Here is a 26842-nt window from a genome sequence, read left to right as displayed (position 1 = left end):
TCTTTTATGAATTTGACAAGATACACAATAGCTAAATAAATAAAAATGGATCACTATAGTTTTACATGTTTTAAAAACTGTATCTCTAAGGCTGACCACTGGCTTATAATTGCTATTCTCTTATTAATTACAAAACTTATTCTGATCAATAATTCAGAGATTTTTTTCCCAATAGTCTACCTATATATCAATAGCAATAGCAAAAATTAAACATTTGGTTGCATAATGGTAGGGGGCATTTAAAGAAACAAGGTAACCCCGAGCCCAGTGATAGAAGAAACTTTCCTCCTTAATAGACTTAATAGGCTGCTTTGCTTCTTCATCACAACCATTTTGAAGTGTAGCCATTAATCTCATAAGTCATCAGTATGAAATTTTCCTTTTCCAAATCCAGTGTCAAAGCTGATCATAAGCTCCTTGCTGTGACTAACGAATATCATAAACAAGAATTGAACAAAAATAAGTAATAAAACACATTTTAGGAGCCAGCCAGGATCTATTTTCTACTTTTACTTTTTTTTTTTTTTTTGGCTCCTGGGATTGAACCCAGTGGCACTTAATGACTGAGTTACATTCCCAGCCCTTTTTATTTTTTATTTTGAGACAGAGTCTCATTAAGTAGCCCAGGCTGGCTTTGAACTCTCGATCCTCCCGCCTCAGCCTCCCAAGTTGCTAGGATTACAGGCATATGACACTGTACCCAGCTCTGCTTTTACTTTCACCAGCCAAGAAGATACAAGGCTTTCCTCCAAGGTAAAGAGTGACAATTGAAAGGCATTTTGTCAAAATTTTCCCCAAGATTCCCGCCTAAGACTGTCCCCTGGGTGGAATGTTGTCCCCTTCTGCTTGAAGAACATATCAACATGACCCTCCTTCACATCCATTGGCTGTTAATCGGTAGCCAAGTAAGCTGGGTAGAATGCAGTTGCCAACCCACCATTGCTTTAATTCTCCCATTTGATATGGCTCTGAGCCAGTGCCTGCTAAATATCAGCTTGGGTCTCAACAAAAAAGAAAAGTCTGACCTCTCCCCTTGCTAACAATGAGTTCATGAAAACAGGATATATCAAACCTGTAATTCTAGTTCTAATTGTTTTTTCAACAGGGTCCTTTCCATTTGAAAGGGAGTAACTGTAGGGAAGGAGAGTTGAGCTTGCAGCATGTGCTGGGCACACCCTGTTCACCTTTGTCCATCCTGAAGCTCTGAGAATGTGAGTAGAGGGTCCACTCCACAGAGTAGCTGCCGGAGACTCCAGGGAGCAGTCACCAAACACCAGAGGAGCAAGAAAGGATGGGATACGATTTGAACTCAGGTGGGCTTCACTCCTCTCTTTCTCTAAGAAGCATGTCTTCTTTTACCAACCTCAACAATAAGAAAAAAGAAAAAAAGATACTGAGAGAAATGGAGCTGACTGTTCACTTAAAAGGTTGTAGCTGGAGTCCCCAGAGCAGAGTTATGGGGAAGATTCTAATCTGTCGCCTGAACTTCTGACCATGAGTCAATCTCTTCTTGGTGTCACCTGACTTGTTATTTGATCCAAAGACTATACTGTAAGTTTTACAATGAGAGAACAAAGTTAAGAGTCCATGAAGTGCTCACACCACCCATCCAATACCTGCTTCTCATGACACTGGCTTAGTACATAGTGGGGAATACATGCAGGAGAGTTGCCTGCAAGGATTCATTTACACTCTAAATACAGTTTCCCACTTGTGCCAGAGTACACTAATGCACCTAGCCTCAACAGAGCCTTGGGGACAGGTTTTCAGAAAACCAGGCCCTGGGGTTCTGGATGCTAAAATTCTGGCAGCAATACTGACAGTATTGGTGCCCAGGCTTCTATTTCCCCATCCTCTAGAAAAGAGACCCACTCAGGGTCGTTGGTGTGGAGAGCGAATACAGAGAGGGAAGTCAGTGTGACAAAAGGGGAGTAACACCACATTGTTCCATTTAGAGAAACTTCTTAGCCTTTCTTCATACGCTGTCTCCAACAAAGAACCCCCTTTAACTTAGATTTCAACATGAATATTCTGGTGCACCTTGCCTGAGCAGTATGCCTGTTGCATACTGGGAGCTGACCATGTTTGGGGGTCCGGAATATGTACAGGTTCCTCAAAACTATGCCATGTGGAGCAGCATAGAAACCACAAAAGTGCCTTTGAAATTCAGCCTGATGTTGAGGTGCAGGTGCGAGGACCGTGGGGCTTCTGGTTTTTCAGTAAGTTGTTATTTTTTTCTCCTTCATTTTTTGGTTCAAAGAATTTTTGCATTCTATTCCAGTTGTTCTCACTTTGTTAAAATAAGGAGTTCTATCAGGAAAAAAACTCAATATATTCTTTTCATATCATAAATTTTCTTCTCAATGTTTTTTTCTTAGAGGTATACACGTCATTTTATTTATTGTTAAGGTTACAGTCAAGTTCTTTCAGTTGACATTTATTTTCCTCAAAATGTTTATTTTCTGATATACCTGATTGCAGTGCTTAAAATGTCATGCATCAAGTGGTATCTCATCTAAAAAAAGATTTGCTACTGAGCATGGTGGCGCACACCTGTAATCCCAGCTACTCAGGCTGAGGCAGGAGGATCCAAGTTCGAGGTCAGCCTCAGCAACTTAGCGAGACCCTGTCTCAAGTAAAAATTAAAAAGGGGTGGGGATGTAGCTAAGTGGTGGAGTGCCCCTGGGTTCAATCCCCAGTACAAATTAGTCAATCAGTAAAATAAGATTTGCTGTTATTGCTAAGAATGATCTTACAAATATCACTTCAAGAATCATGTTGGCGGGGCTGGGGATGTGGATCAAGCGGTAGCGCGCTCGCCTGGCATGCGTGCGGCCCGGGTTCGATCCTCAGCACCACATACCAACAAAGATGTTGTGTCCGCCGAGAACTAAAAAATAAATATTAAAAATTCTCTCTCTCTCTCTCTCTCTCTCTCTCCTCTCTCACTCTCTCAAGCTTGCATCTGCTGCTGCTTCCTTGTTCTCCCAACTTTAAAAAAAAAAAAAAAGAATCATGTTGGTATCCACATGGAGAGCAAATATGAATAGCTGTTTTAATTAGAATTTCTATCCTAATTAAATGTGATTTTTAATTAGAAGTTTTAGAGTTTGGCTTTTGAATTTTTGTTTTGAATTTTTAAAAAATGTGATCAGTGATTTTATTCCATTTTTATTGCGAATGAGAATGAAGAGGAAACAAATATTTCCACTGGATTCCACTTAAATGAACTCAAGCCAAGTCCATTACTAGCAGTTTTGCATTCCATACCGTGTTCAGTGTCCCCATAAAGCTCAGGGCTCCTCCAATTCTTAAGGGCCAAGCCCTTTGAGTGACAGTCCTGTCTGTAGGAAGAAGTGAGGTCTCTTTACGTCTATTAAATCTCAGGGGCTCCAGAGCTTTTGTCAGAAGCTTATGCTCAAAACTGTTTTTTCCTACTAGATTGTAGGTAGAGAAGATGTGTCACCCTATTTAAGTGACGACTAAGGGTATTTCCAATGTTGACAGCCCATGACTAGTGCAATGAACATTTCTTGGCATCTTCTTCCATAAAGAACTCCACACGCTTGTTTTTGCTGGTATTCTTCACACATGTGACCTACCAAGGTCTTTAGCACACCATGTAACTGATGGCAGGTGTCTTCATCTCCTGTGTTCTCAGTTTCTTCAAGATCTTTAGCTAAAGCTATATTAAAAAAAAAAAAAAAAAAGGCTGGATTCTAGATGAGAGGCAGAACATTCCCAGTTCTGAACTACTTTGAGAAGCCTAAGGGTCAAACCTTGGCAAGCAAGTGAATGAATGAGAGGCATTTATGATCATAGTAGAACTTGGCAGCAATTATAAAAGCCTGTTGCATGGTGGAAATGACCATTTTAAATTTCCATTCTCATTTGCATTTGTAAAAATAGATTACTTCTTGTTAGGAACTTTCTCTGTGACTGTGAAATGCTTCTTGGTCATTACTGTTCCTTTTATTCTTTGCATATAATTTTTTTCTTGATGGCTATTGAAAGAGCAGACATTTTACCCAGGGAGAACATTCATCAGAGCACTTTCTTGATTGAAGTTGAATCACATTCTTGCAGTGAAAAACCACTGCCAGGGAGTAAATTAGGCCTTTCTGAAAACTAAACTAACATTCAGTCCAATGTGGCTCCGATTTTTAAGCCACAGCCTGGCAAACCCAGATTTTGGCTGCACCCTAACCTCCCCCACTTGTACCTGGTACTGTAGAGCCTGGCAGGACGTTCCCCATACAGGTCACTGTGGTCTGCCCCAGTGACATCTGGGCAGTGAGCAAGCATAGTGCCAGTGCTGGAACTGGTTTGGAAGACAGAATGACAGTCATGTGAGAGCAGTGTTCTTGATCCTTTCCACCCACTGTGCTGGTAAGATGGTGACTCTTCTTCTCGCAGGTTTCCTAGGAAATCAGTTGCCACCTTAGCAGAATGACCAGGACAAGACCTTCAGGAGGAAGATTCCAGGTTGCTAGAATAAGCCACTCAGGATAAGCAGCACTAGTGTTTCCTGATACCCTGAGTGGACTCCTAGGTTCTCCAGGGAGCGAGGGACAGCTCTTCTGGGAGGTGACTGCAGAGGTGAAGCTGCACACCCTTCCAGCAGTGCCTCTTGTAGGCTGTGTGCCTTTTTTTTGTGTTCTCCTGAGGCCCCTTTTGTGTTTCAGATGTGAGATGTGGTGGGACTGTGCGTGAGTCTGATGTAGACGTCCAGCGCATCCCACTTTACAGAGTACCATTAAGACAAGAGACGTGGCCTTCTTAGTTGCAACCCAGCCATCTCTGTAACCCCTTACTGTAGATACATACGTATCCACCACGGTATACTGTAGGTGTGTAGTGAATCCTGTTGAATCACTACATCAGTTGTCAAGCAAGTGGATAATAAAATGCCTGACCTTAAATGAGAACTAACCTTTTCTAAAAAATCTTAATGACCAGAATAGATCTATGGCTATTTCATGTACATTATATATAACTATGGGAGAATTAGCAAGCAGGGAGAGGCGTGGCTGCGATCAGGTGGAATCCCGCCAGCCAGGCCCGCACTGACCCCCGGGCTGAGTACGGGATTTTAGACGGGGAAGGAAGCGGTACAGTCCCATCCCCCACAGCGGACACTCCACCAAAGCAATCAGCAGCCAGCATCTTGAAAAGCTGAAATATCCACCGCCACTCTCCGAAAGATCTCAACAACAAAACAGGTATGTGGCACTCAGCCCATCCCCGATACATCGGGAACTCGCATAAAATCTCTCCTAGGCTTGCTGGGGGAGTATCAGAGTGAGCCTGCATAAAGACTAGGGGGGAACTAGAGGCACCTGACCTGCAACCCCCCCTCCCCATCTGCAGCCAAAACAAAACCTGTCTAGCTAGAGCTGGGGGAGGGGCAAGCAGGAAAATCCAAAGGACAGAGTGCCTGGGATCCCAATCGCCAACTGTGGGACCCCGGAGATCCAGGCCGACTGATTCGCGCGGCCTGCCCTGTGGCTACAGAAGGTGTGGGAGGGAGTATCAGAGTGAGCCTGCATAAAGGAAGGAAGCGGTACAGTTCTATCACCCACAATGGAAACAAAACAATAGAGTGCCGGGATTCCCAATAGTCACCCTCCACACCCAACAAACGGCAGGCCCAGAGTACAGTTTGAACTGCCGAGAACCATCACTCAGGGGAAATCTGGTCTAGCAGGAGAAACCAAGACTAGCAAGAGAAACCAGGAGGCTAGAGGCAAGGCCCTCCAGACTGGGCAGCTGGAAACCGCAGGCCCACCAGCGACAGTTCACCCACTGCCCGCATAGCTGGGCGGTAGGAGAACACCCGCCCGCAGGCGACTGATCACCCGCCCGCGGCCTGTGATACTGGGCGGCTGGAGACCACCTGCCTGCCGCAACTGGGAGCTGAAACCAAACAGAGACAGTCCAGTCACACCCCCTCATCAGGACACCCCGGCAAGGAACTGGGGCTGGTCATAGCAAAGTAGTGTCGTCACTGGAGCTCGGACGTCGGATCTTCCTTCACAACGGAATCCACGTTAGCAGGCATAGTTTAACAACACAAAGGATAGACATCAGAGTAATATGGAACCAAAACAAATCTATAGAAGAGAGCATAAACACGACAATCCAATAGAGCTGGAAAGCAACGGGGACAACATGAGAAAACAAGGGAAAAAAGGAGTACAAACAATGCAAGACAACTTAATTCTACAAGAGGACATAGAAACATCAGAAGCAGGGATAGGGAAAGAACTCAAGGCATACCTAACTCGAATGGAAAGGAATATTAGAGAAGACATGAGACAGCAAGTCCAAGCAATAAAAGTATATTTTGAAAATGAATTAAACAAACAAATTCAAATGGCAAAGAACAAGCTCTACCAGGAGATAGAGATCTTTAAAAAAAATCAAACAATAATCCTAGAATTGCAGGAAACTATAAACCAAATTAAAAACTCAAACGAGAATATTACAAATAGACTTGATCAAGTAGAAGTCAGAACATCAGATAATGAAGACAAGGTTTATCAACTTGAAAAGAGTATAGTCAACACAGAAAAGATGCTTAAATCCCATGAGCAATCTATTCAAGAGATATGGGATGTCATTAAAAAACCAAATTTGAGAGTCATCGGGATAGAAGAAGGCACAGAGATTCAAACCAAAGGAATGGACAGCATATTAAATGAAATAATTGTAGAAAACTTCCCAGAGATGAAAGATGGAATGGATTGCCAAATCCTGGAAGCCTACAGGACCCCAAACATTCAAAACTATAATAGACCAACTCCAAGACACATAATTATGAAGATAGCCAACATACAGGACAAGGAGAGAATATTAAAAGCTACGAGACAAAAGAGGCAGATTACATTCAGGGGTAAACCAATTAGGTTAATGACTGACTTCTCAGCACAGACTTTGAAAGTGAGAAGATCCTGGAACAATGTATTTCAAACGCTGAAAAATAATGGATTTCAACCAAGAATACTGTATCCAACAAAACTGAGCTTCAGATTTGACAACGAAATTAAAATCTTTCACGATAAACAAAAGCTAAAAGAATTCGCAGCAAGAAAACCAGCACTGCAAAGCATTCTGAGCAATATACTACAAGAAGAGGAATTGAAAAATAGTGCCCAAAACTAACAACAAGAGGTATCTCAGTAAAGGAGGAGGAAAATAACCAAAAAGTAAAACTAGCCAAACTAAAATAAATAAATAAAGAAGCATGACTGGAAGTACAAATCATATCTCAATTGTAACCTTAAATGTTAATGGCCTAAACTCACCAATCAAGAGACATAGGCTAGTAACCTGGATCAAAAAAACAAATCCAACAATATGCTGCCTTCAGGAGACTCATATGATAGGAAAAGACATACACAGGCTGAAGGTAAAAGGTTGGGAAAAATCATACCACTCACATGGCCCTCAGAAGCAAGCAGTAGTGGCCATACTTATATCAAATAAAATCAACTTCAAACCTAAGTTCATTAAGAAGGATAAAGAAGGAAACTATATACTGTTAAAAGGGACCATCCACCAACAAGACATAACAATTATCAATTTGTATGCACCAAACAATGGAGCTGCAACGTACATAAAACAAACGCTCCTCAAGTTCAAGAGTCAAATAGACCATAACACAATAATTACGGGTGACTTCAACACACCGCTCTCGCCATTAGACAGATCCTCTAGACAAAAACTGAATAAAGAAACTATAGAACTCAACAGCACAATCAATAACCTAGACCTAACCGACATATATAGAATATACCAACCATCATCAAGTGGATACACGTTCTTCTCAGCAGCACATGGATCCTACTCAAAGATAGACCATATATTATGCCATAAGGCAACTCTTAGTAAATATAAAGGCGTGGAGATAATACCATGCACCATATCTGACCATAATGGAATGAAATTGGAAATCAATGATAAAAAAAGGAAGGAAAAATCCTACACCACATGGAAAATGAACAATATGTTATTGAATGATCAATGGGTTACAGAAGACATAAAGGAAGAGATAAAAAAATTCTTAGAGTCAAATGATAATACAGACACAACATACCGGAATCTATGGGACACAATGAAAGCAGTTTTAAGAGGGAAATTCATTTCCTGGAGTTCTTTCATCAAAAAAAGAAAAAACCAACAAATAAATGAACTCACACTACACCTCAAAAACCTAGAAAAGGAAGAACAAAACAACAGCAAATGTAGTAGAAGACAAGAAATAATTAAAATTAGAGCAGAAATCAACGAAATTGAAACAAAAAAAACCATTGAAAAATTTGATAAAACTAAAAGTTGGTTCTTTGAAAAAATAAATAAGATAGACAAGCCCTTAGCTATGCTAACAAAAAGAAGAAGAGAGAGAACTCAAATTACTAATATATGGGATGAAAAAGGCAATATCACAACAGACACTACAGAAATACAGAAGATAATTAGAAAGTATTTTGAAACCCTATATTCTAATAAAATAGAAGATAGCAAAGATATCGATAAATTTCTTAAGGCATATGATTTTCCAGATTGAGACAGGAAGACACACACAATTTAAACAGACCAATAACAAAGGAAGAAATAGAAGAAGCCATCAAAAGACTACCAACCAAGAAAAGCCCTGGACCGGATGGGTATACAGCGGAGTTCTACAAAACCTTCAAAGAAGAATTAATAGCAATACTTTTCAAGCTATTTCAAGAAATAGAAAAAGAAGGAGCTCTTCCAAATTCATTCTATGAGGCCAACATCACTCTGATCCCAAAACCAGACAAAGACACTTCAAAGAAAGAAAACTACAGACCAATATCTCTAATGAACTTGGATGCAAAAATTCTCAATAAAATTCTGGCGAATCGAATACAAAAACATATCAGAAAACTTGTGCACCATGATCAAGTAGGATTCATCCCTGGGATGCAAGGCTGGTTCAATATACGGAAATCAATAAATGCTATTCACCACATCAATAGGCTTAAAGACAAGAACCATATGATCATCTCGATAGATGCAGAAAAAGCATTTGACAAAATACAGCATCCCTTTATGATCAAAACACTAGAAAAACTAGGGATAACAGGAACTTACCTCAACATTGTAAAAGCTATATATGCTAAACCTCAGGCTAGCATCATCCTAAACGGAGAAAAACTGAAGGCATTCCCTCTAAAATCTGGAAAAAGACAGGGATGTCCTCTATCACCACTTCTATTCAATTTAGTTCTCGAAGTACTAGCCAGAGCAATTAGACAGACAAAAGAAATTAAAGGCATAAAAATAGGAAAAGAAGAAATTAAATTATCGCTATTTGCGGATGACATGATAATATACTTAACAGACCCAAAAGAATCTACAAAGAAGCTGCTAGAGTTAATAAATGAATTCAGCAAAGTGGCAGGATATAAAATCAACACGCACAAATCAAAGGCATTCCTGTATATCAGCAACAAAACCTCTGAAATGGAAATAAGGAAAACCACTCCATTCACAATATCCTCAAAGAAAATAAGATACTTGGGAATCAACCTAACAAAAGAGGTGAAAGATTTATACAATGAAAACTACAGAACCCTAAAGAGAGAGATAGAAGAAGATCTCAGAAGATGAAAAAATGTACCCTGTTCATGGATAGGCAGAACTAACATCATCAAAATGGCGATATTACCCAAAGTTCTCTACAGGTTTAATGCGATGCCAATCGGAATCCCAAAGGCATTTCTCGTAGAAATAGATAAAGCAATCATGAAATTCATATGGAAAAACAAAAGACCCAGAATAGCAAAAGCAATTCTAAGCAGGAAGTGTGAATCTGGAGGTATAGCGATACCAGAGCTCAAACTGTACTACAAAGCAATAGTAACAAAAACAGCATGCTACTGGTACCAAAACAGGCAGGTGGACCAATGGTACAGAATAGAGGACACAGAGACTAATCCACAAAGTTACAACTATCTTATATTTGATAAAGGGGCTACAAACATGCAATGGAGGAAGGATAGCATCTTCAACAAATGGTGTTGGGAAAATTGGAAATCCATATGCAACAAAATGAAATTGAATCCCTTTCTCTCGCCAGCCACAAAAGTTAACTCAAAATGGATCAAGGAGCTAGATATAAAAAGAGAGACACTGCGTCTGATAGAAGGAAAAGTTGGCTACGATCTACATATTGTGGGGTCAGGTTCCAAATTCCTTAATAGAACGCCCGTAGCCCAAGAGTTAATAACAAGAATAAACAAATGGGACCTACTTAAACTAAAAAGTTTTTTCTCAGCAAGAGAAACAGTAAAAGAGGTAAATAGAGAGCCTACATCCTGGGAACAAATTTTTACCCCTCACACCTCAGATAGAGCCCTAATATCCAGAATGTACAAAGAACTCAAAAAATTAAACAATAAGATAACAAATAATCCAATCAACAAATGGGCCAAGGACCTGAACAGACACTTCTCAGAGGAGGACATACAATCAATCCACAAGCACATGAGAAAATGCTCACCATCTCTAGCAATCAGAGAAATGCAAATCAAAACCACCCTAAGATACCATTTCACTCCTGTAAGATTGGCAGCCATTATGAAGTCAAACAACAATAACTGTTGGCGAGGATGTGGGGAAAAGGGCACACTTGTACACTGCTGGTGGGACTGCAAAATGGTGAGGCCAATTTGGAAAGCAGTATGGAAATTCCTGGGAAAGCTGGGAATGGATCCGCCATTTGACCCAGCTATTGCCCTTCTTGGACTATTCCCTGAGGACCTTAAAAGAGCGCACTATACGGATACGGCCACCTCAATAATTATAGCAGCACAATTCACAATAGCTAGACTGTGGAACCAACCTAGATGCCCTTCAATAGATGAGTGGATAAAAAAATTGTGGCAGCTATACACAATGGAGTATTATGCAGCACTAAGAAATGACAAAATCATAGAATTTGCAGGGAAATGGATGGCATTAGAGCAGATTATGCTAAGTGAAGCTAGCCAAGCCCTAAAAAACAAATGTCAAATGTCTTCTTTGATATAAAGAGACCCACTAAGAATAGAACAGGAAGGAAGAGCATGAGGAAAAGACTAACAGTAAACTAAGACGAATGGGGGGAGAGAAAGGGAAAGAGAAGGGAAAACATATGGAAATGGTAGGAGACCTTCAGTGATACACAAAATTTAAGAGGTTATGTGGGGCAAGGGGGAGGGGGAAAAAAGGGGAGAGAATTGAACAACAGCAGAGGAGGTAGAGAGGGAAGATGGGAGGGGAGGGGAGGGGAGGGGGGATAGTAGGGGATAGGAAAGGTAGCAGAATACAACAGTCACTAATATGCCATTATGTAAAAATGTGAGTATGTAACAGAAGTGAGTCTGCATTATGTACTTGGGGAATTCAAAATCCAATTGAGTCAAATGTATGAAAGATGATATATCATGAGCTCTGTAATGTTTTGAACAATCAATTAAAAAAATGGAAAAAAAAAAACTATGGGAGCCTTATTTTTGCACCTCCTCTAATTCCTTCAATCATTGAAGTCTAAGGCATTTTGGCATCTGAATTAGGTAATGTTCTTTTCCATTCTTCAAAAATTATAAATGTAGTTGTTTATTTTTTCATTGCTATTTCAAGTTACTTTTACTTTTTATTTGCCCTCCCCACCGCCATGCTGGAGATGGACTCCAGGTCCCACATGTGCCAGGCAAGTGCTCTACCACCGAGCCTCATCCCAACCGTTTTCTTAATCACACAAGCTTGCCCTGTGCCTCTTGCCTTAAAACGCATTCTTCCTAATCCCTATAGCTAATGTTTTGTTTTGTTTTTTTCCTTGACTATAAGATTCTGAAAGAGCATTATTCATGTTATTTCAACTTCCTGACTTTCCATTCATTCCCCAGACCTTCCTCTGGATTCTGCCCCATGACAAAATCGCCCGTGCCTATATGACCAGTGACATTTGGTTCCAGGGAGTGAGGGACAGCTCTTCTGGGAAGTGTCTGGGAGTTTGAATCCTCATCTTGCTGGAATGTCCTCAGATGACAATCTAGGACACATAAAACGAGCCCAACTACAACAGTTGCCTACAGAAATGTGAGCTTCTTAAGCAATTTCCTCTCCTCCATTTCTTTCAGGCATTAATGTGAATGAGTTAAATTAATCCTCTAATCATCCCTTTTATTGTTGCTCTGTGGCTGTTTATTTAGCTGTAATATTTTTTAAAAAAAAGATGCCCCATCATCTTTTAAACCTTGTGTTGATTTTGTAATTTCAGCTATCCCAATTTTAGTTGGTGTCTTTCCTTGTCCTCAGAATATTCCTTTTTATTGTAACATATTCTTGTTTCAAAAATGCAGTATTTTCTGATAAAAGGTAATTTAATTTTTCTCCCAGTCCCTGAGTTGTATGTTTCCTACGAGTTGCTTTCTTCGAGGTGCTTGTTTTGGTCTCTGTCCACTGTGCAGAGACTTTCTGACAGTGACTCCAAGTAGCCTGTTCAGGTTCTACAGTGACATTCTAGAGCTGACCGGTACTGTGCCTGTCAATCACTTTCCACCTTCCATTCTCCCAAGATGTCAACACATGATGTCTTTTCTCAGGGGTCATTTACTTTCTCCATGAAGAGAGATTCAGACCCCTCTGGAATTTATGTACACCTGGCTGAGGACCCTCCCAGAACCGGGGAGAAGGTAACCAAGGGTCTTGTGGTTCTGAAGGTAGATGTTAATTTAATCCGCCAGCATTACCTTTACTTTCTTTTTGCCCCTAGCATTCAAGTCCAGATATTCTCTAGCTTGTTTTATCCAGAGAATGAGCCTCTAATGTCTGACAGAGGGAAAGGAGGGTGTGGGGGTGGGGTATAATCCAACTGCTCCAGTTTCAAGTTTTCCACCTCCCTCCCTCTGCTCAGCCTTGCCCCTCACCCCCACCTTTAAATCGCATGGCGCCTCCAAGCTCCAAGCCCTCAGGTTGCTTTGCTGCTCAGTTCACTGCACTCTCAGGTCGGCTGCCTCCAAGAAGCCGCTGTCTTTTCCCCTTGTGCATCTTTCACACACTTGCTAGGGATTTAGGAAGAAGTACCAAATGAAGCATTTCCAGTCCACCATATTTGACGTTCACTGATGTTCATATTTTGGGAATTTTCTTTTTCCAGTACTGGGCACTGAACCCAGGACTACATACAAGTCCTCCCACTGAACCACAGCTGCAGTGTGACTCTCCAGAAGAGTTTGATTCTCAGAATTGCATTTCAGTCAAGTTATAAAGTAGAAATTCTGCATTTTTTTATTACATCCAACCCTCTGAGAGTGAATGTGAAGGTAAGGGGTTTTGTTATTAATGTAGAGTCTCCTTCTGAATAGCATTTATCCTGTGAAACATGAATGACTCATGTGAATTCTCATATTACATGGAAAACATACTAAAACATTATATACTTTTTCAGACTTCTCCAGGAACATTATTTCTGGTCTCAGATGTTTTTGCCTGTAAATTGCCCTAACCTTTCTAGTGTCTTTGTGGATAATATTGGCATTGTATCTTCAGGAAGATAATGATGCTAACACTCATGTACTAGGAACTCTTTAGCAGGGCTTGTAGAGAGCCTTCTCTTTACATCTCTCATGTTGTCTACTCTCTACATGTTTGTGTCCAAACTTCATTTTTTTAACAAAGACACTAGTCACATTGGATTAGTGCATTCCCTAATGAAATCACTTTAACTTGCTCACTTTATCAAGACTCCAAATAAGAACACATTCTCAGGTACTAGAGGTTACTACTTGAACTCATGAATTTTGGGGAGACCCTAAGCTGGTCATACTAAAAAACAAAGCCAGGAAGAAGACAGTTTGTGCATAGGTCCCGAGATTACACATGCTCAGAGCTAAGGAAGTTAACATCAAGGGGCTGACAGCAAGAGTCAAGTCACATCCAGCCTTCTAGTCCATAAAAGGAGACTGGAGGTTTTATGTAGGGCAAAGACACCATCTCACTCTTTTCTGGGTGGAGATGTACAGAGAAAAGTGATAGTGGAACGATCTGGTGGAGGCTACTGCAGAAGGACAATTGAGAAATAAAAGGTAGGGTTGTTTGAACCAGAGTTTAAGGGGAGAGAGAAGTGTGATGGATGGCAGATGTAAATTAGCAGGTCTGAGGACTGGAGGTAGTTAGGTTGGGAAAAGGGTGAAGGATAGCTTCTAGGTTCTGAATAGTGAAACTAGATAAACTGTTACTGGTAAAAGGGAAGCTCTGGGTTTAGGCTTTGACGACAGCATGGTCAAGGTAACCATTTTTGACCATGTTCTGAGACGTGTTAAGGCGTCCAAATGAAGTCATTAAGACAGCTGAATGCAGAGACCTGAAGTGCCGAGAAGAGGTACAGGCAAGAAGAAAGTTAAATTGGGAGCAGTTATGACACAAATGTTAGTAAGAGCCAAGGAAAAGAGTAAGAAGAGAGGAAGAATATGGCAACAGAGGGAAAAGCCCTGAAATATTTAGGAAGGTGCTCTTCTGTCCCAACCACCCATGAGTGCCACAGATAACTGCATGCTGTCAACTTAGTGGAAACATGATTGAGGCGGTAGAGGCTGCATCCAGAGGACACTGTAAGGTAATGACCGGATTGTGATGCTGATGTTTAGGAATGAGTCATCACTGGCCTCTGAAACCCTCCCAGCAAGGGACTCGGCAGTCAATTCATGGTTGCATTTTATGACAGGTGTCAGAAGTTCCAGGGATAACATCCTCTTTCAAACACTTGGATCTGACCTATATACTGCAGGCCAGCCTGTTTCTGAAAATGGTGAGTGACAACATGGCCTGTAAGGAAAACCAAGTGATTTTTCTTAAGAATATTTGAACCACTGGAACCTGATCACTTGGTGAAATTAGGTCCCAGAGGTTTGGGTCTTTCTTTAAGCATGAAAAATCATTTTGGCCTATAAAACTCAGGGAGGGTTGTTGGCAACTTAACTGTTCTAACCATAGGATGGCTTCTGCACGCTATGATTTTGAGTAAAATTACAACAGATAGGATGGCTTCTGCACGCTATGATTTTGAGTAAAATTACAACAGCACATGCCAAGATGGCTCACTCTTGCTCCTGCTGGAAGAGGGGATCTCCTATACAGGTGATACACTTGATGGTGTTAATTTTTTTTCTAGTTTATATATGCATCTACGTACTGCAGGACATCTGCAAATTTGAAAACTTAAAAGATTTAAAATACCTTGAAATACATAAGGCTGATAGACTGATGAGAGACTGGGATGCTGACAACACAAAACATCTGATGACACACCACATCCTTTGTTTTTGGGGATAACAAACCTTTTAATTGTTCCTGGAATTAAACTGTCCTGAGAGAAACTGGACAGGTTAATTAGCTAATATTCAACCCCAATTTAGATGATCATTTAAAGACACTTTGACATTGGAAATTGGCATTTCCAAACTTTGTGGATATTTACACAAACATCATGAGTGTAATTAAAACAAAGCTGCCACTGTTATACTTCATAAACAGCACCTAGGAAGAGGCAGAAGTCCAGGGGAGGAGAGTCCCTGGATCTTGTTCTATACGTCATAGCATGGTATGAAAGCTATGCAAAAGCTGCTGTGCTCCTCCTATTTAAAATGAAAATACCTACCATCAACACTATTTTAAACAAACAAAATCAGGTTAATTCAAATAAATATCCTTTATTAAAGAAAAAAAGGAATATTGTTAAGCACCAAAACTGTATGTTGTTACACTGCATGTACAATAAGAGAAAGGTGATTGCAATACTTGGTGTACAAGTACTTAACTCTGAAGTCATGAGTGTAAAAAACATGAAATATAAAGCAATACAATAATTACAATGCAGAAAAGTTGCACTAAAGAGGAAAAGGCAATGTTCAAAACAATTATTGGAGATTTCATAGTATTGCTATAAATGCTTGCTTAGTATTTTCTTTGTACTTTTAATACTTCAGAATGTTAACTGGGCATATTGAAGTATTGTAAATTTGCAAGAGATGGCATTTACAATATACTGTGCGCGCTGTCCATATAATGTAATGATAAAGCCATCCTTAAAAGCCAAGCACAATGTGCTAGTGTTTTGCTTCTACCTTTATAATATTGCACAAAGCTAGTAAATGGTGAATCAATTTGCCATTATAATTTTCATTTACCAAGAATGGCTAAAAAAAAAAAAAAAGGAATGTCAGTTTCATTCATCCTAATGAACTTATTCATGCAAAATGATCTGTGGCCTTCCATTTTTCATAAACTACATATTATGGTTTCACACTTGGCAAGATATACAGTACAAGGAGAGATTCAGTGGGGATTCTTTAAAAGCCAAATAAGTTAGAAGTCACTATATGGATTGCACTTTCTACCCTTCTTTGTACACAAATGAAGGGGAAATGCCTTGTGATCATGAAGACTTCTTAAAACCAATGTACTTAATATGGGGAAAGCTGGAATAATTTGTTATACCCTTGATAGTTAACCATAGAACATGCAAGTTAAAAGAAAATTCCTGTGTTAAAACTCAACTCTATGACCAATACCCACCCATATCTTTTGCTTTCATCTAACCATCACTTTTCAAAGTCTTTCCTACCTGCTATCAACTTCCGATACTGATCTTATTTGTACCTGAATTAAAAACAAGAAACAAAAAACCTTCCTCTAACCCTCAAAACAAATGACCACAACTCTCTAACATGCCAACCTCAGAGGTATCCTCTGTATGTGCACATTACAATAGCAGAATAAGCATACTTGTAGCAGGGGCAAAACATCTGAAATTTGGAATTTAAGCAATTAAATTGTACTAATGCCAAGTTGTACATTTACTGTAGGCAAAATGAATTTTTAGAATAAACACCCTTGAAATAAGTCAATGGGCAAACAGCATACATGTGCATGCGCACACGCGCCGCACACTCAATCCAGACTCCCTCCCACCTTTAAAAACCTCTGTTTACATACAGGCAACAATATAAACTCATTTTGTAGGAAAAAACCTTTAAATTACAATATAGGATAAAAAATAACATTGCTTCATTTTACAAAGCAATTAGGCAGAGACTCTTCTTAATGTGCTTTAACTAAAGAGGACTTTTCAGCAAGATCAGAAATTACTACTGACTTATTCAGTAGCACTAAATAAATGCAATACATCTAGCAGTAAGGTACTTCTACTTTCTTGCCCCTCTTCAATTTAAAATAAATCTTGCTGGTCAATTCTCTTAACATTAGCATAGTTCTTTTTCTACTGTAAGCAATAAATGGGAAATAAATATCTTTAAAATGCACATTTAACTTTATATCACCATTTATATTCAGTGCAAGAATTAGGTAAAAGTAAATGTTTCAGTTTTCATATCAAATAGTTGTATTTTTAACAAAGTGTCTGCAACCGATTTAAAATGCTTACATGGTATTTTGTTTTGTTTATAAATAACCTGGCAAAGTATAAGAAATTTCAACTCCCTGATAAGGCCTGCAAGGACCCAATAGTATTTACAGGTTGGTATCTGGTGTTAAGTGCATAATAGTTAAATAATAAAGCTGAAAAAAAAAATCCTTGTGTTTTTTTAAAAGGAGAAAAAAAGGCTTCCTTTATGCTAAAAAGCATTGAATTAAATAAATACACTCAGTGAATGTAATTTAAAAATGGAGTCAACTGGGTGTGGTGGTGCATGTCTATAATCCCAGTGACTGAGGAGGCTGAGGCAGGAGGATCAAAAGCTCAAAGCCAGCCTCGGCAACTTAGTGAGGTCTTAGGTAACTTAGCAAGACCCTGTCTCAAAATATAAAATAAAAAGGGCTGGGAATGTGGTTCAGTGGTTGAGTGCCTCTGGGGTTCAATCCCCGGTACCAAAGAATGTATAAAATTAAGTTGTATTTTTTACTGAACTCATTCCATATAGTAATGCTAGTGCCCATTCCTTTTGTGTTCCACTCAAATAAGAGTATGATTCTTAGTGTCCACAATGGTTATTTATGCTTTATAATTTGACATGGTATGACACAAAAAGTGACACCCCCCACCCCCCTGAATAAAATGCTCAGCAAAGTTCCATATTCTTTCTGTGGAAATACCACACCTTATCAACAGTCTACCATTATCCTTAAAGATGCATTTTACAGAAATCGGCTCCACAATGAAGAACTAAGGAATGATGGTTTTTTATCCTGCTAACAAAGAGCCTATAAAATATACTTCAAATAAACAGAACAAGTGTTCACCCTTTAAAAATTCCCACTCGTCAGGCATTACCTCATACTGATAAACCACCAACTAGGATTTCAAAGCATTCAGAATACCTTTCCTCTACATCTACATTGGTCCTATATATATAATTTTGGTTGCATTAGTAGGGGAAATGTCTGAAATTGACATTCAAGTGAGCGGTTATCATGAACCTCAAAACATCTCCAAGTCATCATCTACTTGTTTCCCCCATTTTAAATATACTGCAATTGAGACTAAATTGGTAAATTAACTTCTAAATTGACTCAGCATAAGCAAACAGCTGTTTGTGAATTCAGAAATGATACATTAACAGAAATACAACTGTCAAATATTCTGAGCAACACAAAAAATACAGGCAAGTTTGGAACTGGAAACGTGATCATTTGTAAGTACCATAACAAATATATGCTAGTTTAATATTAAAGCAAATATCTGCATTTTATTAGAGGCAAGGAAAAAAAGAATATTGATCACGCTTAGCTTTTGTAGGGTTCTGATACTGCTTTAAAATGGGGGTTCAATTGATACTCATTTTAGACAAGTGGACCCTCGTTCTTTTAACTCCAATAGTATGTGACCTACAGTAATTTGTAATTTTGTGGAAGTAGCCAGGTGAATCTCTCCCCCCAAGTGCTGACGATGGGGCGCAGGGCCTCATACATGTAGGTAAGCAATCTACACTGAGCCACATCACCAGCTGATTACAAGGGGGCTAAAGACAGAGCACAAGAGCCTTTTTAAAGTGAGATTGCTTTGTAATAGAATCCCATAGTACTAATGGGTAGCAATTCTCTCAACATGAAGGGTCCAGTGTTTTTTGTTGTTAATTTAACATTACATCCTTCTGTATTTTTCCAAAATTGAAAAAAAAATGAATAAAAGTTAGGTTATGAACAAGCATCCAAAACACTTGACACATGAAATACTGATACATGGACACACACACACACACACACACACACACACACAAAATGGATGGATTAGATGGATACATGTTTTTTTAAAAAAAAGTTTTCTAAATTTAAAAATTTGCAAATACATTAATCTAACGAATGGCTCTTTGGGTTAAAAGCATACTTTAATGCTTTACTGAAGTTATAAAGGATATGTACCCACCCCTACTAAAGTTTATATATATTAAATGTGTACTACTAATCATCCCAGACAAGACACGGGACTTATGCTGGGACTAGAACCAATGTATCATGAAAATGTTGTGCAGAAATTCCTAGTCTCATCAATAAATATATTACTAATGTTTGAGCAAAAAGATTTTGTTTTATATAACCTTCTGCTGCTGGGAATTTTTGTTAATGAAAATAATATTCAATAACAAAGGCTCTCTCCCAATGTTCCATTCAGAGCATTTCAACATAGTGAAATTCCAGCCAAAGAGGCTTTCCTGTCTACTTTCTGCATCTTTGTGGAGCACATGCTTTACACTGTGGAGCATAACAATAAAAACTTTTAATGGTGCATGATAAAGAGTTATGATCTACATCCCTATTATTGAATCCTCCTTTTTGATTCTCAATAGGAAAGTCATGAGTTATGGTGATCAAGCAACAGTTCAAACAAAAAGATTAAAAATAATTTGAAACATTATCAAATTACAAAGTATTGCTTCTCATAAACAAGGATGCACATAAAATTCAAACCATTATAAATTCAGAATTATGAAAAGCTATTTAAAAGCATGGAAATTTTAACTTCAAACCCTTACAAAGTGTAGACTGTGTAGCCTTCTAACAATATGCCTTGTTAAATGTTATCATGTTTGGTACACACATTAATAGGTATATCTCCATTGATCTTTCAGATGTTGAACATCATTTATGAAAATTCCTTTGGAGAGGAGAACTGTTTTTAAGTATATTTTGAACTACATTTCCATCTGATTATAATTCCTGACCTATTGCTACCATGATAAACTTCTATTTCAGAATGTAGCACTATTTCTGTAAGCTGATATGGAAGAAGCTCTATGTTTTCAGCAGATGTCCTTCCTTTCAGTACACTGAAAGATGGATCTCAAAGCAGTCCCAAAACAGCTCACAGTAGATCTCTGTCAGCCCAGTGTTCTTCCAACTCATAGCAACTCCCAGTTTAACTGGCCACTACAAGTATATATATGGATGGGGGAAGGGAAGGTGCATAAAAAACAGCCATCTCCAGGAGGCCTTTCTTCATCACAGATAGGAACATTGCACATTTAAAAATCATCTTAACCATTATCTATTGGAATGACTATAAAAGTAATAATTTGCCAATTGTGCTTCCTTTCCCCCCCCCCCATACAACTGAGTCAATATACTTTGGGTCTAATGGAATCCAACTGTGGAACCAAGAGTTCAACTTTTGTTTTCCAAAAGAATCCGAACCAATCTTCATCTGTACGTATTTTTCTTCTTTAAGTTACCTGTTGGCAAACAAAATACAGTGAATTAAAAAAAAAAAAAAAAAAGATATTCTCTCCTCCCTCTCTCTCTCTCTCTAAACAAATATACAAGCATACACACAAACCTTTTAAAAGCAGGCTCAGTGCTGCATACCATTTACACTTGCACTATCTGGGATGAACAGATAGGTAAAAGATGGTGGATTCAAAAAAAGAAGCATATAACAAAAGAAAAGGATTGGGGATGTAGCTCAATGTAGAATGCCTCTGGGTTCAATCCCTAATACTGACACAGACACACACACCTAAAAGTGACTTCACATGTATCTGAGCTCATACGTTATCTGAGAGTGTTTCTTTTAACATTGTACAACATGCAGAAATCTCCACCCCCAAAAAAAGACAATGAAAAACCCAGCCTCCAACCACTCCAGTGAAGTTTTAAGCAGGTTTTTTTGTTTGTTTTGTTTTCTTTGAAATGGCACATGTTCTTCAGCCTAAATGAATAGCCAGAAACTTTAAATAACACCTCAGCCAGTTCCTATACATAATGCTCTTACAATGTCTATATATCAGAGAGGATTCTGGTGGGGTGGGAGAAAACAAATGAGGGTATGCCAGCCTGAGCCACTGTACCAGCTCTGCCTACTATATAGGCCAGTTGTAAGAAATAAAAAATAAAATATACACATCTGTGAAAGCCATGTTGTGGCATTAACCAATAATGCATCCAGTTGGTAGTTTTAGTGCAGGTTTAAGCAGCAAACTGAGAAGCTACAAGCAGGAGACAATTTAATAAGTAGCAAGAACTGTGAAGTGGGGGATAATCTGCAAATAACTAGAAAAGTTTCCAGATGCACCTGAGTTGCTGGACATTAACATAATGAGCAAGATGTCTAGATTTCTAGATATCTGCATTCATATACAAGACATAATGTACACATGCACAAGCAAAAAATGGTTTCAAATTATCTTGGAATTCAAAAGTGATATGTCATACAGTTCTACAAAGTGATCATAATTAGGGTCTCTACGTAACAGGAAATAAAGCAGGGAAATGATAGTATTGAACATTGCTGAATCATATTGAACACTGCTGAGTCATATCAACAGAAATATTTTTTTCACCCTTCTGTTAAGTTTGGTGCATAAGTGCATAGGGACAGCATGGAGAGGTAATAGATGAATATTTTCCAGATAAACCCAAGCTCAAAAAGAACAAGTGATTTTTTTTAAGCATTTTTCACTTATAATCAATTTTAAAACTGATATTTTTTTTTTGGTACTACGTCTCCAAAATCCAGATGTATACCTGCATATCTGTATCAACTCAGTAAGAATCTCTAACTCAAGAGTATGCATTTTATTTTTTTTAAGAGAGAGAGAATTTTTAATATTTATTTTTTAGTTATCGGCGGACACAACATCTTTGTTGGTATGTGGTGCTGAGGATCGAACCCGGCCGCACGCATGCCAGGCGAGCGTGCTAATGCTTGAGCCACATCCTCAGCCCCAAGAGTATGCATTTTAAATAAGCTCACCAGGTTAGCTCTTAAGATCAAACATGTTTAAGAATCACTGTGCTGATAAGTACAGTGCTGTAATCCCAGCTACTTGGGAGGCTGAGATAGCAGGATCACAAGTTCAAGGCCAGCCTGGGTAACTTAAAAAGACCCTGTCTCTCCTGTCTGTTTTCCCTCCCTCCCTCCCTCCCTCCCTCCCTCCCTCTCCCTCCCTCCCCCCCCCTCACACACACACACACACACACACACACACAAAAAAAAAAAAAAAGGAAAAGAAAAGAAAAGAAAGAAAGAAAGGGCTGGATGTGAAAAAAAAAAAAATCAATGATAGAGTGCTGCTAGCATGTTCAAAGCCACAGATTCAATCTCCACTACTGAAAATTAAAAAGATTCATTTTGCTAAAAAAAATTATCCTTTATTTATTTATTTATTGGGGGGGGGGCTGTTCCGGGTATTGAACTCAGTGGCACCACTGAGCCACATCCCCAGCCCTATTTTGTATTTTATTTAGAGACTGGGGCTCACTGGATTGCTTAGCACATCACTGTTGCTGAGGCTGGTTTTGAACTCATGATCCTCCTGCCTCAGCCTCCTGATCCACTGGGACTTCAGGCATGCACCACTGCACCCAGCCTTTACCTACTTCTTCCAGAACTAAAATATTCCCTGTTTTGGTAAATGTTGTGAATCCCATAGAGACATAATTCCATCAAGAGAATATTATAATGAGTAGAACATGTTTGCATATTCTGTACATTTTGCCCAAATTGCTGTATTTCAGCTGCATTAATTATCAGTTCTATATACTATTTAATTTATAGCACATTATCTTTATTGATTTGATATATTTAATATAATTTGTGTCACATTACAAACTAGTAATGTCACATTACAAACTAATTACCTTATTAAAAAGTAGACTACAAAATAGACTACAAATATTACTTAAGATAACATCACATTTTAACCAAAAAGATGATCATACAATATATTGAGGGGACTCTAGACATGTTATACGTGTGTGTGTGTATATATATAAGTTGCAGCTACTATATATATATATAAAACAGAACAATTACATTATGTGTGTGTATATATAAACACATATTACACACACACACACACACACAGTAGCTGCAAATTAGTCTAGACAATCCAGTAAATGCAATAAGCCCGAGTAGTTTTAAACGTTTAGAAATCTAATCAGACTATGCAATGATTTTTTTTTCTAGACTGATACTAGAAAACTTGACAGGCTGCAAGAAGACATCAAAACTCAGAATACGTAATGGAAGTACTTCAGTTGAAAAAGTCCTCCTTTGTTTAAGGCAGAAGTAATACTGTCCCTTTACTTGGGATATATGTGTTCTACAGAAAATTTTAGTGAGCAAGATATAAAAATCATAGCATATACATACCAATAATCCTTAAAAAGTGCTTTTTGTTACTTTGGTTTCTAGAAATTTACAAACTTATGATCCATACTATACGCTTAAGACTCAATAAGGAATACCAGACCCCATTCTGTAATACTGAATGCTATTAAAGACAATAGGCCATTTACTTGTCAGTTCTCCCAGTCTGTGCAAGGCAAAGCCTCCTCTTCATCCTCTGACTCAGGGGATGCCTCTTTAATTCTTCGTAGAGCTTCATGGATGCTCCGTGTTAGAGGGTCTGTATCAGGCAGAAGTGTGAAGGATTCTCTCAAAACTTCCTTCTGTACCTTCTTCAATTTTACCCCTTTCCTTATTTGTGCCAAGATATTATTACTATCATCTTCATCAGGAAAAGGAGGCAGAGTTCGCTGTTCAACCTTTTTCAAATGAAAACTACCACGCTTCAAGGATGCTAGCACTTCATCCATAGGTGAGCTCACTTTGGAAAATGAAACAGAATAATTACATTAATAAATATTTCACAGAAAGGCCCCAGATTAAAATGTAATATGCAAATGTTTTTACATAATGTTTAAAGGAAAGTTCCTTGTTATTTTTTAGAAGTAATTTTATTAAGACATATTGGACAAATTGTACATACCTTTCTCTACTTCTTCGCTTTCTTAAACAAAGAATATACCCCAATACCAAAATGTGAGAAAATATTACAAGATTTTGCCAATGTCTCCCAGCCCTTAAGAAAGGACTATGAGTACTGTTTTGTTCTCTTTGTTTTTGTGGTGCTGGGGACTGAACACAGGGCCTTGTACATCCTAGATAAATGCTCTATCACTAAAGTACTCATGGTCTCTATCCTAGACCATGAGTACTTTATCTCATCTCCCAGGTTTAAAATCAGATTTTCTCTAGCATAGAAAGAGCTACCAACCAAACAGGTCAAGTCACTTCAGAAGACATACTTTTAAAACATACCCAATAAACAGCCTAAGAAGGTACACATTTATGTGTATCAGTACATATCTGTTGCTGGGGTGAGAATTCTCCTCTACTGTGACCTTGAAAACCTGTTTACTATGAAATAATGTTGTTCAAAGATAAATATTTTAAGGCTGGGGCTGTAGTTCAGTGACAGAGCGCTTGCTTAGCATGTGTGAGGCACTGGGTTGGATCCTCAGCACCACATACAAATAAAATAAAACCATACACAACTACAAAAGAATTTTTTTAAAGAAATGTTTTAAATTGTTTAAAGTAGAATAAAATTATTATTATTAATTATTATTATTCATTATTAGTCATTATTCATCACTTTATGCAAAAGTTGGTCGTGAAAATGTCTTTCAAGTTACCTCTCCTCCTCTGCAAACCTTCAGCAGTCTTCCTGAGCTTCTTTCGGGCACTAACCAGCTGGCTGCTATCAAAAAGGTGTGCTGAGGGGGCGCTGGCAGACTTCGGGATCCTCTTCTCATTCCCCTCCTTTCTAGGCAGACCTTTCTCCAGTGTCTCTGGGTTGGCAGTGTTGTCCTTTGCAACAGGCAGAGGGGGAGGAGGGGGAGGGGGAGGGGGTGGTGGGGGTGGAGGGGGTGTAGGAGGGAGAGGTGGTGGGAATGGATCTGTGCTAACAGAACATGGTTCAAGGTCACTGCTATTCAAAAGTGGAAGAGATGCAGTGGGAGGCAGTTCGGAGGTAACACCACTGAGAGGTAATGAAGTGGCTTCAAGTTGTGCTAATGAATTATCTTCAAGTTGTGAAAGGTGCTGGGATTCTGTTGTCTGTGATGACCCAAGCTGGCCTCTTCCTTCTCCCACCTCTTCAGTTTTTCCCTCTACCTGCAACACCCCTGGTAGAGAGTCACATGGATCCTCATGGGGCACAGGACTTGTTGCACTTTTTCTTCTCGCATGAGCCAGTCGCAATCTGGTTGATTTAAGTATGACTTGCCCAGGGTACCTCTAAAATAACAAAATTATTATAACTGGTTGTATTACATTAAAACAATTTATGTATGTCCTTATACTGAAGATATTTTTGGCTCTTTTGTGACTTTTCAGGAAAAAAAAAATCCAGAATACTAGAATGACAATGCCTAATACCTCCTCAAACTATTATCATCAGCTAGTCTTTAACTATTTAAGTAGCCAACTGTTCAAAATTATTGCATTTTAAAAAATATTTAATATGCTACTGTTATGCAGAAAGCTAAAAAACTATTAGTTTCCTGTATGTTTTTCAATGCTTGTGGATTAGAAAATTTGAAACTTCTTTTACTGATTGTTTATGTAGCGTAATAAAACCTCTGATAATAATATATTCATTTTGACCTGTGAAGGAGAGGAATAAAATCTTTTGCATTACTGATTAATACAGAGAAGTCTCATTATAAATCACTTATTGCATGAAAACCTAGTATTAATAACACTTGTTAAGAAAATATTTACTTAATGCAAGTCTTATCCTCTTATAAAGGATGCCCTCACAGCACCCCATTTTTTTTTTACTATACAACTAAGAGTTCACTTCACCTATAAGGTAATTCCTTCAGTGGGGAGGAATTGAAGTAAGGCTTCAGAGCATTTCAAGGTTTAGACACTCTTTATATCTGTTCAGAGTCATGGCTTAGCCTGGCAAGGAACCTCCTCAATAAATTCTCCTATATATAGGTCCACTCTTCCATTCTCCAATGGTCATCGCCATACATTACCTTCATAGGTTGATATATGTGGAATCAGTAACAAGTTGATATTTGAGCTGATTACTCAGTTGTAAACTGGCTATTTTTATAAAATGCAAAGGGAATCCAGGTTTCCCAGACACCCCGATCTTATACCACTCTTTGTGTACCAAAGATCACAAGAATATTTACTTTGGAAACAACCAAAAGAAAGGGGGCCATGATATCAAAACAGTTGTTGGGAAGGGGTGGGGGAAGAGACCTGCCATAGTTATATTTTAAAGAGATATGTGTATAGCTCTGTTTGAAAAGCAATGAAAAACAATAAATGGGCCATACTTTCCATTACCTGTTTAAATGTTCGAAGTCTATCCAGCGTTCTCTGTCTCTCCTGACTAACCCAGGCACTTTTTCTTTCCTCTTCATCATGCACTTTTTCTCTCTTCTGGTAAAAAAAATAATTCCATAAGTCCATTATGTTGTGTCCCATTCATTTTTGCCATTAATAGAGAAAACACACATGCACACAATGTTCTCCCAATATGTAAAATACATGACTTAAGAGAACAAA

At 38.6% G+C, this 26842-nt stretch overlaps 2 protein-coding genes across 2 annotated transcripts in view; one reads left to right on the top strand and one right to left on the bottom strand.

The window, feature by feature from the left end:
- Positions 1–11146, top strand: part of Homer1 (homer scaffold protein 1) — a 152340-nt gene extending 141194 nt beyond the window's left edge. The window contains exon 10 of the transcript XR_005728638.2: positions 1106–11146. The gene's annotated coding sequence lies outside the window, so the exon portion shown is untranslated. The remainder of the gene's footprint in view (positions 1–1105) is intronic.
- Positions 11147–15705: 4559 nt separating this feature from the next.
- The window catches only part of Jmy (junction mediating and regulatory protein, p53 cofactor), an 84923-nt gene continuing 73786 nt past the window's right edge, over positions 15706–26842 (bottom strand). The window contains exons 8-11 of the mRNA XM_005328996.5: positions 26621–26716; positions 24949–25552; positions 23767–24077; positions 15706–20699 (exon numbers count right to left, since the gene is read on the bottom strand). Coding sequence (XP_005329053.1) covers positions 23770–24077; positions 24949–25552; positions 26621–26716 — 1008 coding nt within the window. The 3' untranslated portion in view covers positions 15706–20699; positions 23767–23769. The remainder of the gene's footprint in view (positions 20700–23766; positions 24078–24948; positions 25553–26620; positions 26717–26842) is intronic.

This window comes from Ictidomys tridecemlineatus, chromosome 1 (genome assembly GCF_052094955.1).
Source record: "Ictidomys tridecemlineatus isolate mIctTri1 chromosome 1, mIctTri1.hap1, whole genome shotgun sequence".
Taxonomy (NCBI): Eukaryota; Metazoa; Chordata; class Mammalia; order Rodentia; family Sciuridae; genus Ictidomys; species Ictidomys tridecemlineatus.
Note: the sequence above shows the minus strand (reverse complement) of the source record. Positions and strands in the feature narration are given on the sequence as shown.